Source organism: Oreochromis niloticus, linkage group LG6, assembly GCF_001858045.2.
Source record: "Oreochromis niloticus isolate F11D_XX linkage group LG6, O_niloticus_UMD_NMBU, whole genome shotgun sequence".
NCBI lineage: Eukaryota > Metazoa > Chordata > Actinopteri > Cichliformes > Cichlidae > Oreochromis > Oreochromis niloticus.
Window position 1 is genome coordinate 16,940,155 of NC_031971.2, and position 13,757 is coordinate 16,953,911.

The window sequence follows — 13,757 nt, forward strand, 5'->3', positions numbered from 1 at the left end:
CCCAGAGCTCCCCAGCAGCCGCACGCCTGTTGTCATGGTGTCATTGCTGCTTACTGTTTCTACTGTGATTAACTAGTGAACTGCAGCCATGTTTGCAGGTGCACATCTGCAGCCTGTCAAAACAATACCCTCCCCGCAGATACAGCCAGATTGAGTAACGCAATTTAGTCTTCCACTTTTATTACCTTTCAAAATGAGCATGCAGAGAGCGGGGAGATAGCAGAGCCCACGCGCAGCAATTCTCGGCAAGTCATTTTCTTAAGAGGTGTCGGGAAGGGAAACGGAGGCGTCTGATTGGTGGTCAGATTAGTGTGGCGGCAGGGGGGAGTCCGGGGGTTAATCCGCTTCTCTGATGGAGGTGGAAGTCAGCAAACTGTTGCTCCTCCGATTAAGGCTGTGCCCTCACCCCTTTCTCTCCATGTATCTCTTGCTCCTCATTTATTTTTGTCAACCCATTAAAGTTTTTCGAATCCCCGTGCCAACGATTTTTGATTTTCACATTTCATTTAGATGCAATTATGAACCCTCACAAGAGTTGTTCAGGCTAGTCATAATTAAATTGTCATTAATTTCAACATCTTAAGCACCGTAGAAAAATAATATTAAGCCTGTCTGCAGTCTGTCTGACTTATCGTTATTGTCCTTAAGAGAATCTCTTGCTGTCTGTGTGGAGTTTTTATCCACATAAATTGTGACATGACATGATTTGAAAACACATAGTTTAGTAGCCTGTCTACTGCTATGCAGTGAAGTCAGTGAAAAGTCACAAGAGAAACACTAACAGAAATGCCTTTCGTGCAGAGCTTTAGAAAATCTTTTGCCACATTTTTTAAGTGCTTGCTGTGGTTACTATATGGTAGTTTTCTCTATTTGATTTCAGTATCTTCTTTATTATTCTCATCATCTAGATATCACATAAAAAGAAAAAAGCAACATTTCAGAAAGCTTCCCTGTGATGGGTTAAAGGGATGTCTGTTAGTCCTGGGATAACAAACTGAAATGACCAACTGGCCTAACATGCATGTCTTTGGACTGTAGGGGCGAAACCAGAGCATCCAGCACAGGGAACCAATGTAAACCCCACAAAGACAAACTCCAACAAGGCTGGAACTTAGAAACGGCTTTTCTGTACCCTGATCATTTCTTCCTCTTTATTATCATGTTTAAATTCCTGAGTGGTAATACACTTTGTTGGAGAGTGGGTGTCAACCGTGGATTTGTTAAGGATAATTAAAAGCTAAGGAGCTGTATATGCATTTGTAATGTCTATTTAAAGTACCAAAACAGTGTGGGGATGGGATCAGATGGTAAGGAAGAATGTTTGTTCATGGTTTTATAACACCAAAGGAAGTCTACACCACAGACCGATTATCTAAAGTAATTTATTGTTGGATTTGGTCCCGAAATGTTGACGTTAACCAAACAATCAAATCCAGTCAGACTAGCATGAAATACTGTTGGCTAGTGGCTAAGACGGGAATTGTTGGAATAGTTTTTGACATTTTTTATTACAGTTGTTTTGTTTTGATTTGTAAAGGTTACTCAATTTTTACTAAGAAACTAGCTTTTATTAAACCACATATAAAGCGGCTGCTTAAGTCAGCCAAGCAGCACATATGTTTCACATTGCATCCTAAATTAAAACTCTTACCACATAAGAACTCCCACTGTCGTGTGCCTTCTGGAACCCATCTGAAGGGCATCGCTGAACTTTAACACTCGAGGACAAATGATGTAGCAGCGTGAGGATTAATGGCTCGGACACTAGGTTTCAAAACGAGACGACCTTGAAAAAAAAAAGTACAGTTTGCTTCCAAGCTGTGTAATAGTGCCGTACAAGGGCTTCTTATGGGGACTGTTCTCTGCACTGCCAGTAGGAGCGGGAGTATGGCTTCTATTTATGAATTAAGGCAAAAAAAATATTCATATATATTTTTTTTGTCCTGCCATGCATGTTTGACTACCCATTGCAAGATTGTCAAGGTTTCACTCTGAGTGCTTCTGCTCCTACTTATTGAGTGGCTTCCTCCCTGACTGTAACTCTGCAAACGGAAAGGAGTACTACACACAGTTTAAGGCTCACAGCTTTCTTGCCCTCTGCTGCTAGCATGCAGATAAGAGCATTAGAGCTGTTTTTCGTTTCCAGCCTTCAATTGCTGCTATTAGCCACTCTCTGCAAGAAAAAAAAATGAAGATGGGACTCAACGTGAATCAGTTTTAATGGAAGAGCTGGGCACTGGGGTTCGTAAGCAAACTTTCAAAATGATTCAATGGACTGTTCCTCAGCGTTGCACAATAAATAAGCAATTAAAATGGAAATGGAGGAAATAATAAGGCAAAGATTAGTAGGACAAGGTTACGTGTTTTGCTCTGCTGTGCTGTCAACTGAAGTATAGAGAGAGTAAAAGAGAGGGAAGGGGAAGGCCTTGAAAAATGAGTAACTTCTTATCTACGACAGACACCATTATTGATTATAGAATTTAATTTGTGCTTCATACCTCACAAGACTTCAAGACTTTTGAAGTCTGTCTGTTCTGTCGCGTCCTTGAGGCAGGCAGCTGTCAGAGCTGATGTAAAAGTCTGTTTACCTTTTGCAAAATTAAGGAGAAACTCTTTAAAATTTATATAACGAGGATGTGATGTATTTTCTGCTGTGTCAGATGGTTCGGTGTACTACTTCTTTTTTTTACTTTGTTCTCACCATCCCTTTGTCTTTCTCTGGCAGTGTTCAAGAACCCAGTATGCAAAGTGTACAGATTTCAAACAGTGGACAGCAAGTGGATGCTTGTGCGGGAACAAATGGAGGAGTGCACTCTGTCATTCAGTATCCCCAAACAGCTGCTCGCGCTGTACATTCAGGAGGACATGAGTAGGTAAGCGCATCTGAAAAATCAGACGTATTCGTTGTGTGGACCTTAATTTCTTCTTCTTGTCATGGAGATTAAGGACCCAGGCTGTGGAGCCATACTGATTAAACAGAAGGCGGGTCTTTTATTTTGGCTGACTCACAGTTCTCAGAAACAAAGCCCAAAGTAAATCCAAAAACAAGAAGCTGAGATTCAAAATTAGCCCAGGAAATCACAGGGGGTTAACACATGAGGGGAGCTTAGCAGACACTGCAACAAAGACTGAGGGGAAGACACGACTATTTTTACAGGGATCTGGGATTTGCAGGCTAGCCAGAGGTGTAGACCAGGGATGTCAAGTCTTCTGGGCAGATCCCAGCCTCGGTTGAGCAGTGTCAGGCACGGGGGGTGCCTGACACTGCTCAACCGAGGCAGGGTTGAGAGTAAAACTAAGCACAAGGAACAGGCGGCAGCTGACTACCAAAGTAAAACAAGAACTAACTTAAGAATCACTAAACACAGCAGAAAACTATAATAAAGAAGGAAACTAAGCATAAATAACACAATCTTTGAAAAGTAACTAGAACTCAAAAATAAAAAGTAATAAAAGGTCAAAAAACCTCAAAAACAGACTAAGGCATAACTCACAATGAAACCAAAACAGAAAAGCCAAACAGAAAGCATCTGAAAAAAGCAACTCAAACATGACACGCTTTAGTTCAACACAACAACAGCCACCTGAAGGCACTTTATATCGGAAGGTCTTCAGTCTAGACCTTACAATAATGGAGAGAAAATCCATCAGCGAGATGTGACCGCCTATTAGCAAGTACTTGGCGACAGTGGAAGGAAAAAAACTCCCCTTTAACAGGAAGAAACCTCCAACAGAACCAGGATCGAGGAGGTGGAACCATCTGTTGCAACCAGTTGGGGGTACAGCTGGACACATATAGGAATCAGGACCCAACGTGGTCAGGAGGTAGACCAGGTCACCTACTAATTGGAAAGTTGGTGGTTCCATCCCTGTCTGCTCCGGTCTGCATACTAAATATCCTTAGCAAGATACTAACACCAAGTTGCTCTCTGATGATGTGTTGGATATAAAGGACTTCCATGGAAAAAGCATAAAAGAAAGTGGTTGTGTGAATGAGACAAGTTGAATGAGTGCTCAGATAGAGTAGAAAAGTGCTATATCAGAACCAGTTCATTTACCATTTTCCAGTCCGTAAGGAAACCAAGTCAATAACCCAAACTCAGAGATTAACTAGAAAACTGAAATACGCAATAAACAACCCACAAACAACAACCGCAACAGCTTCCTCCCATATTTAAAACTAACCCCTTTACAACCTCAGCCCTATTTGTATGTTTAACGACTTTACCTGGAATCAAAACAGAGTCTAGTTGATACTGTGTGAGAAAAAGGAAAAATTAGACCATCCCCTCAGGCTCGACCATTCATTGTCAAGGCAGATCATTCCTTAACTGGCCTGCTGTCTCTGGCAGCCCTTTCTCATACATAACGCATAAACAATGCATACATAGACACGCTCACACATGAATTCTTTATGCTGACTTCAATCCAAGGCACACAAAGATCCAATCAGAGATGTGGATGAGCGCGTTAGCAGGAGGATGTTTTTCCATTTGTAATCACAGCATGTAACAAAAGCCTCACACAGCCACACAACATCAAGGACACATGTCCGTCACACCCCTTCTTTAAGCATATGCACTGGATCCCATTCACCTTCCAGTAACGCGTTCCTAGAGCATCGGTGCTGTTCTGCTGCGTTTTTAACCTTACTTCCTGATAATTCAAATCTTAGCTAAATTTAGAAGACAATTATAGAATATTTATGAAATGCGTTATCTGTATAATACAGCTCATGAGCACTCAGCAGGCTCCAAACCATGACTACCGTATACAGTGTTTGTTTATTAACACCCATGTGCACCATATCTCCAGCTTGGTCGCTCAAGCACCTCTTCTATAATCCTCTTTAAATGTTGTCTTTCTCCACGGTGCCTCTCCATTTTGCCGATTCCGTCAGCCAAGCTCACAGCGGTGCTAGCTCAGGGTTTTTAATGATTCAGTTACTGCTGTAAAGTTGTGAGTGCAGCAGCGGATGGTGGGTGGCTTAGTTTGCTTTAGCACTCTGTGATAATCTTGGATATTTCTTCCGTCTATTTGTTAGCTTTGATGTCTCCACTCGTGTTCTAATCGAACACTGCGAGCACAGAGGCAGCAGAGTTTCCTATGAGTTTCCGCTGTGGCTCCTCGTGCGCGTGTGTGCAAAGAAGATAAATGCATGTGCAGCAAAGTGTGCGGGTATCGATAAAACCTCCCTCATTAAGAGCTGTCTGGTTTCTCATTAATGAAAAAACAAAAAGTGCCCTTGCTTTTGGTGTTAATTAAGAAGTACCGTGTTTGCGTGTCAAGATCATGTAGGTGACATTTTGGCATCCACCATCTTTGTTTGCACTTGCTCTTTACATCTAAGATCTGGATTAATGGCTGTGCTTGTTGTCTTGATGGAGCCGTTTTTTCACAATAAACTGAAGGTATTTGGGGTGAAAAATGTTTGATTTTCAGTGCAGCCACAGAGGTTTTATTGACCCCCACACAAAGGGCCTTCAGTTATTAAATTGAACAGTCACTATAATGCACCATGAAATAAAGGCAGCCACATGACAGGCCTTTTCTTTTTTGGAAATGTATTTTGTTATCCGAATCATCTTGCTGACTCAATTTTAACACATTTTCTATTTTATCTGTATCTATTGTTTGTTTGTTTTAATCTGCATCACATGTCAGTTTAAAAAAGTCATTGTTTATAATAACTACAAATATATTTCATGAATTTTATCCAGTTAATCCTCTTATCTTCCTTTTTCTTACCTTTTTTGTTTTCTTCTGCTGTAGGACATTGTTTTTTGTCTGTAAATTGTGTTATTTTATTTTATTTTATTATGACTGAAAGAGATGCTACTTCAGTCAGGGCCACGATACTGAAAATATTCTTTTTATTCTCTGACTGCAGTCATTTGTATATAGTGGTAGGGTGGATGGAGCTTACCTTGTAAGGGCTGGTTTGGTGAGAGCAGCAGTAAAACCCCACCACAAAACAGAGTAGGCAAAAAAACGATAAATTTCAAATTAAAAAGTAAATTCGCTACCCAAAAATAAAATATTGGATTAGATACTCATTTGCAACAGTATTAATGCCAACAGTCCCGTCTTCACTCTTCCAGTTGAGGCACAGTTTCACAGCACTGCTGGACACAGCCCCTCCTCTCAGTTACAGCAAAACTACCTAAAGACTTTAACAATAAGCAACACTTTAGGAGGAATTTCAAGAGGTCAGTAAAGCTCCAACACTGAACTAATAAACACTTATCATAAATGTTAACCAGGCAGGCACACATGTTAACATTAGCCATTTAACGGTCAGCAATTACACTGCAAAAACTCAAAATCTTACCAAGTATACAGGGAGTGCAGAATTATTAGGCAAATGAGTATTTTGTCCACATCATCCTCTTCATGCATGTTGTCTTACTCCAAGCTGTATAGGCTCGAAAGCCCACTACCAATTAAGCATATTAGGTGATGTGCATCTCTGTAATGAGAAGGGGTGTGGTCTAATGACATCAACACCCTATATCAGGTGTGCATAATTATTAGGCAACTTCCTTTCCTTTGGCAAAATGGGTCAAAAGAAGGACTTGACAGGCTCAGAAAAGTCAAAAATAGTGAGATATCTTGCAGAGGGATGCAGCAGTCTTAAAATTGCAAAGCTTCTGAAGCGTGATCATCGAACAATCAAGCGTTTCATTCAAAATAGTCAACAGGGTCGCAAGAAGCGTGTGGAAAAACCAAGGCGCAAAATAACTGCCCATGAACTGAGAAAAGTCAAGCGTGCAGCTGCCAAGATGCCACTTGCCACCAGTTTGGCCATATTTCAGAGCTGCAGCATCACTGGAGTGCCCAAAAGCACAAGGTGTGCAATACTCAGAGACATAGCCAAGGTAAGAAAGGCTGAAAGACGACCACCACTGAACAAGACACACAAGCTGAAACGTCAAGACTGGGCCAAGAAATATCTCAAGACTGATTTTTCTAAGGTTTTATGGACTGATGAAATGAGAGTGAGTCTTGATGGGCCAGATGGATGGGCCCGTGGCTGGATTGGTAAAGGGCAGAGAGCTCCAGTCCGACTCAGACGCCAGCAAGGTGGAGGTGGAGTACTGGTTTGGGCTGGTATCATCAAAGATGAGCTTGTGGGGCCTTTTCGGGTTGAGGATGGAGTCAAGCTCAACTCCCAGTCCTACTGCCAGTTTCTGGAAGACACCTTCTTCAAGCAGTGGTACAGGAAGAAGTCTGCATCCTTCAAGAAAAACATGATTTTCATGCAGGACAATGCTCCATCACACGCGTCCAATGCTCCACAGCGTGGCTGGCAAGAAAGGGTATAAAAGAAGAAAAACTAATGACATGGCCTCCTTGTTCACCTGATCTGAACCCCATTGAGAACCTGTGGTCCATCATCAAATGTGAGATTTACAAGGAGGGAAAACAGTACACCTCTCTGAACAGTGTCTGGGAGGCTGTGGTTGCTGCTGCACGCAATGTTGATGGTGAACAGATCAAAACACTGACAGAATCCATGGATGGCAGGCTTTTGAGTGTCCTTGCAAAGAAAGGTGGCTATATTGGTCGCTGATTTGTTTTTGTTTTGGAATGTCAGAAATGTATATTTGTGAATGTGGAGATGTTATATTGGTTTCACTGGTAAAAATAAATAATTGAAATGGGTATATATTTGTTTTTTGTTAAGTTGCCTAATAATTATGCACAGTAATAGTCACCTGCACACACAGATATCCCCCTAAAATAGCTAAAACTAAAAACAAACTAAAAACTACTTCCAAAAACATTCAGCTTTGGTATTAATGAGTTTTTTGGGTTCATTGAGAACATGGTTGTTGTTCAATAATAAAATTATTCCTCAAAAATACAACTTGCCTAATAATTCTGCACTCCCTGTATTTGTCTTATTTCTAGTCAAAATGATCTCATTACACTTAAAATAAGACACAATCAGCTACAGGGCAATATTTCAGTGAGCTAAAGGAACTTGTTTCAAGACAGTGAATCTTGAAACTACAGATTTTTCACTTGTTCCACTGGCAGATTTTTCCACTTATTTCAAGCTAAAATATCTTGTATTAAGTGAAAAAAAATCTGCCAATGAAACAAGTGAAAAATCTCTAGTTTTTCTCTAGTTTCAAGATTCACTGTCACTGCACTACATAAAAGACTCTTAAAATTCATGTTAAAATACAGTAATATAGTGTTTGCATTATGTCCGATAACGCCAAAATGACGGTTATTCCTTGCATTGTCCTAATATATTTTTAAAAATAAGCTTGTCAGTTTTTCCCCCGTGTTATAGAAAATTGTATTGACTATCAAGTGTTTTTCTGGATATCTTGTCTCAAGTTTGAAACTCTAGTATCGTGACGACCCTGTTAGGTGTAGGATGAAAAGGAGGCGCCGAATTGGAGGTGGGTGGCAAAGCAGCTTGCAGAGGTAGCAGCAACTGTGAGCAGCTTAAACAGGCTTACCGATTGGATGTGTAGAAGAGTATTGCTGCTGAGCTGCACTCCATGGCCTTTGCAAAGTGTAAAAAAACCAACTGCATAATATACCGTGTTATTCCAAATAAAGTTATTTTAGCAAAGGGAAAAGAACGAATATCCAAGCAGTTGATAATCGAGAAGGCAAAACAACATACACAATAGGACAAAGAGGACAGGAACACTGGATCATTGTTGTTTGTTCTCACTACAGGCTAGATCATTTCAAAGATACAATAAAGTCGTCATCTTACTCTATAATATTAAATGTGACATTGAAAATGCATTTTCCCTAACATCTGCTGTCTGTTAAATGTTATACTAGAGGATCTGTGACCTTATTTTTGCATGCATATTTAATCAGCTCATACCTACTCTTATCACACCTTTACCCTTTCCAGACAATAGCGCAGTGATTAAGGGGGTGAGTCTATCGTATATCTCTATTCACCATCTCGATGCCTCGGAACCCTCATTTAACAAGCAGATATGTGTATCTGTTGTTTTAACCATTATTTACATCCACCTTGACCTGAGACACAAAATAACAGACCCCCACCCCCGAGGGAACAATAGTGTGGTTTGAGCCTGTGATGCAGTGTCTTAAGGATATTTGGTGGAGACCATTGTGGCTATATATTTTCCATTTTAACACTTAAATCAGAAAACCTGAAACCACTGTCTCCTTGATTGTTAAAGTGGTCAACTGGTCAAGTGGATTCATTAAGAACAATTTATATTTGACTGAAACCAGTGGAAACATGGGTATAACTGGATATAACTGGTGGCTATGCTAGTTTCTGTTTTGTTGAGCAGGTAGGCAGTGGAGAAACAATGTCTATTATTTTTTAGGATAAGTGTTTGTGACAAAAAAGAGCACATTTGTGATGGAATATTTAAGAACAAACATAGTGTGAAAATTCACCAAAGGCAAAGTGCAAAGAGTGACTACAGAAACATAAAAAAACATTTCATGCGGTTTTAAGGGGCTGAGGGCTATCTGTGAATTTATTGCTTACCAGTCAGCAGAGAAATTGGGCCAGAAGGAAAACCACAGCCCCCTGGACCTGCTCAAGCATAAGGAGTGGGTGAAATCAAAAGGCTAGAGGACTTTGAGAGGAAACCAGAGCTGGATTTTCCACTGGCAGCAGATAGCAGATGGGCACAGCTGGATACAGATCTGAGTGATATGTTGGACAGCATCCTGAAAGGAGATGTAACCAAGAAGATAAAGACCATGGTGCAAGCTGTGCAACAGGTACGCCAAGATGCCATGAAGGAAGGCAGACACCAGCAAGCCATCAGCAGATCCCAAGAGGTGGCTTTGACAGATCACATAAAAAAACCCGACACTGCTCAAGAAAAGGTGCTGAAAGATAGTGCTGAAAAAATTTGCAGGAAAGAGATAAACTGTAAAAACCAGAGAGAGAAATGTCAACAGAGAAAATCTTTTTTAACCCATTTAAGTTTACAAATCACTCCTATTGGAAAGCCCAAGAGCAGGACCCTGATATGTTCTTGGGCAGAAGTTAAGGACAGTGTGGAAGTGGGACACGATAACCCCACCAGAGATGTTTCAGTAGGAAACAGTTTTTTCCTGCTGCCAACACTTAAGATGCACATCCCTTTTAACATGACAGACTTTGCCATCGACTAAAGTAACAGAAATAGTTGGAAAAGCTCAAGAAGGATCCACTTCAAGACCATGAGACCCAACTTTCAAGATCTATAAATACTGCCCAGTGCTACTGAAGAGTTTTGAGAGATGCTCCTGTTAGAAGTTTAAATATGTTATGGTCCATTACTATTCACAGATTAACATATAATCTACTCACCAAACCCGATGTGTCCTCCAAATAGAAGGTATCCCAGGATATCCTGGATGTTTGGAGGGCACATCCAGTTTTATAGCTTTAACTATCAGGTTCACACCTACTTTTTATCTAACCAAACTTTGCCACCTGGCAGCCTGTTCAACCAGCTGATCCAACAGGGTGCCAAGTACCATCAGGAGTAGTTAAGATTGCCCACTATCATCCTTTTGGACAAAGAGGTCATCAGTCTCTCACCAACTGAAGAATAACAGCATTTGATCGATGAGGCTCTTGTCAAAGAATGGCAAGTAGCCTTATTCCCTATTTAAGTGGGTTTCCACAATTTCCCATGAGGATGAGGATGTAATCCAAACAGCTGGAGAAAGCCACTGGGAAGATAGCCAGGGCAGCTGGAAATAGCTGTGGTTGACAAGAACAGGTGAAGACTAATTTAGTCTTTGCAGTAGGACTGCCCTACTCGAGCACAGTGTGCAGGTAAAAGGGGTGAAACACTTGTGGCCCTGATATAGTTGGGGATAATGTTTAATGTAGGGTATCTTGTCAGGTGAGAATTTTTCTCAGAGTTGACTGATTTAGTATGGAGTGACCCAATAGTTACTTATCTCAGTGTCTGTTCTGGCAAAGACTTAGATGTAATTACTTTTACTTGGTCTGACAAACAAGTGGTACTCTTGCATTCTACTGAAGTATACTTACTTCCATCAAGTCTGTCTTTATACATCATAAGCAGAACTTACAATTTAACCACATGCACAGTATGTTTACAGAGTTGCTCATAATGTGGCTTCGAGTTGTTTTCAAGGTCCAAGTTTGATTAAAACTAGGATTGCAAAAAGGATCAAGAAAATCTTTGATATGTGACCACAGCCTACATGTATGTGGATATAAATTGGGATGAATGCTTAAAACTATTGAATTACCTTCTTTCCTCACCTTTATAAGCATAAGCCCATGTTTGTGATTTAATTTCTTGTTTTCGACACGGTTGCTGAATGACCTCACACTTGCTGTGGCATTTCAGAAGAAACTGTTTCTTATTTCTAATCAGCTGATAAACAATGCTGTGCACTGTTTGACTGCCAACCTGTTCAGGATGTACCCTACCTCTCTCCGAATGTCACCTAACATAGGCTCCAGGTTTCCTGCAGCGCCCACAAAGATAAGAAGATAAAACTAACTGATGGATGAAAGCATGGTTGTTTTTTTCTGTTTTGAGGGGAATCAGTTCCTTGTCTTGTTGGTTTGGTCAAATCACTTGCTGTGTAAAATCCTAAATTCTAATTCTGGTATCTAAAAATAGCTGATTTACATTTGTAATATGTGATCCAGAGGAGCGTATAAAGCCTCCTTTAACCTCTAATTTCTATAATATCTCTGGCATTTACTTGGTTGGCTGCCACAGGAACAGTGTGTAAATTATCTGTGTCTATCTGATATTCCCTTTCATATTCAAATTATTTGCCAAAGAAAGAGATTATGCATCCTAGCTGGAAATCAGCTGCTGCACACACAAACAAGACACAAATGTGCACAGACTGATGCATATTGGCAATTATTTACAAAAGAAAAACCACAAATTATTATGGCATTAAGCTGCAGGTGCAACTAACTGAAAGACACCTGCTTGTTTCAGTAACACAGACAGCAGAAGAGTTAGTAATCGCAGAAGAAAGCTCAGAGTAGTGAGGGGAGGAATTTGAAAGGCCAAATTGGATAAGCGGACACCAGATTCCAGCCCGGGGTTTAAAGTTGTGTTTATCTGGCTCAGGGTGTGTGCATGTTTCAGTATGTTTCAACTTCTGTCTGTGTTTTAACAGGTTTGCTAATAGTGTTTTGAACCTGAACTAAAAGATTAAGTTCCTTTGAAAGAAGTATAAAAACCTCAACACTAGCTAAAGCATTACAATAATACCTCAGTGGTCCTCACAGATCTGTGTTTATTTGTAGGGTGCAGGATCTAAAGGAGCTGGGAGATCTTTCCCCTCACTGGGACAACTTACGGAAGGAGGTGATGACACGATATGCAGGAATAATCAGCTCCTACCAAGAGACCTTGGCTGAAATGGACAAGATTAATGGTATGATAACTGCACCTATCTCTGAATTTGATATCTGTGTCAACACATGCAGTCATGCACACAAATACGAAGTCAGACAAATAAACAAACTGGCTTCTAAATTGCTCATACATACACACATATCATACACAGACATTTGAAAAAGAAGGCTTTTATGCAGTCCTGTAAAACACTAAGTACATCTCAATCATTAACTTGTAGAACCACCTTTAGCAGCAATAGCTTTGCAAGACTTTCTCAGTTTCTTACATGGTTGTGAATAAATTTTTACCCACTCTTCTTCATTGAGGTTTGCAAACATTGCAATATTGTGCCACAGTGTTTCAGTCAGGTTGAGGCTGGCTAAAACACGGTATCTGTATTTTTGCTGCTGTAGTTGGGGTCATTGTGTCGTTGCATGAAATAGTTTTGGCTAAGCTTCAGCTGTCAGACAGATGGCCTAACATTTGACTCTAGCATACTTTGGTATAAAGAGGAGTTCATGGCACTGAAATGCCTGCATGGTGCCCGAGTCCTGTGGCTACCAAACAAGCCCAAATCAATACTCGTCCTCCCCTGTGCTTCACAGTATGTTCGAGGTGTTTGTGCTGATATGCTGTGTTTGATGAATTATCAATATTTTATTTTAAAAAGGATAGACTTTCTCCTGGCAACCCTTTCAAGAAATGTAGCTCTTGTTTTTGGGGGGTTTTCTTTGGTTTTTTTGCAGTTCTTATTTTTGCAGTTTCTTTGAGCATTTCAGAGTCTGACCTAGTTCAGACCAGAGCAAAACTTCTGCTTTAACAAAGGTGTTCATACTTGCTGATGCCCGTTTAATCAGCTGAATCTGATTAGCAGCACTTGGCTGCTACTTACCCTCTTAATTTCTATGGAAGCAGTAAGGGTGTATTTAGCTTTTCATGGGGCTGTGTGGAGATCTGTGAAAGCGTTCCTTTCACCATAACTGTATTGTCCCATCATGGTGAAAATCATCTGCTCACATAGTTGAGGGTCCTTAAGAAACACTGTAAAGTAGTAAAGAGGATAGGTATATATGTCTGATTTAGCCCAGTCTTAGATCAAAATCCTGAAGTATCCTCGGACCTGATGGGTTAAGTGCACAAATAAAGGAAAACTTTGAACTCAAGGATCGATTTTGGGTTGATTTTTGTTAATGGAAAGCATAAGGAGAAGTTCCTGTTAAAAGAGTTTCCATAGCAACGCAGGTTTCATCGGGGGCAAATGAAATATGTACGTGGCCATGTGCTCGTCTGTGTTTGTTGCACATAAACGCATAAAAACTGATACAGCCCTGTGCCAAGAGCAAACAAAAGCACGAGTCTCACATCTCATTTATAAATATCCAACCTTCTATT

At 40.5% G+C, this 13,757-nt stretch overlaps 1 protein-coding gene across 6 annotated transcripts in view; it reads left to right on the forward strand.

Annotated features, from left to right (window-relative positions):
- The window catches only part of inpp4b (inositol polyphosphate-4-phosphatase type II B), a 172,934-nt gene that overhangs the window by 97,778 nt on the left and 61,399 nt on the right, over positions 1–13,757 (forward strand). For all 6 annotated transcript variants that reach the window (XM_019360005.2, XM_019360003.2, XM_019360007.2 and 3 more), the window contains 2 exons: positions 2,726–2,873; positions 12,272–12,402. In XM_019360005.2, coding sequence (XP_019215550.1) covers positions 2,726–2,873; positions 12,272–12,402 — 279 coding nt within the window. The remainder of the gene's footprint in view (positions 1–2,725; positions 2,874–12,271; positions 12,403–13,757) is intronic.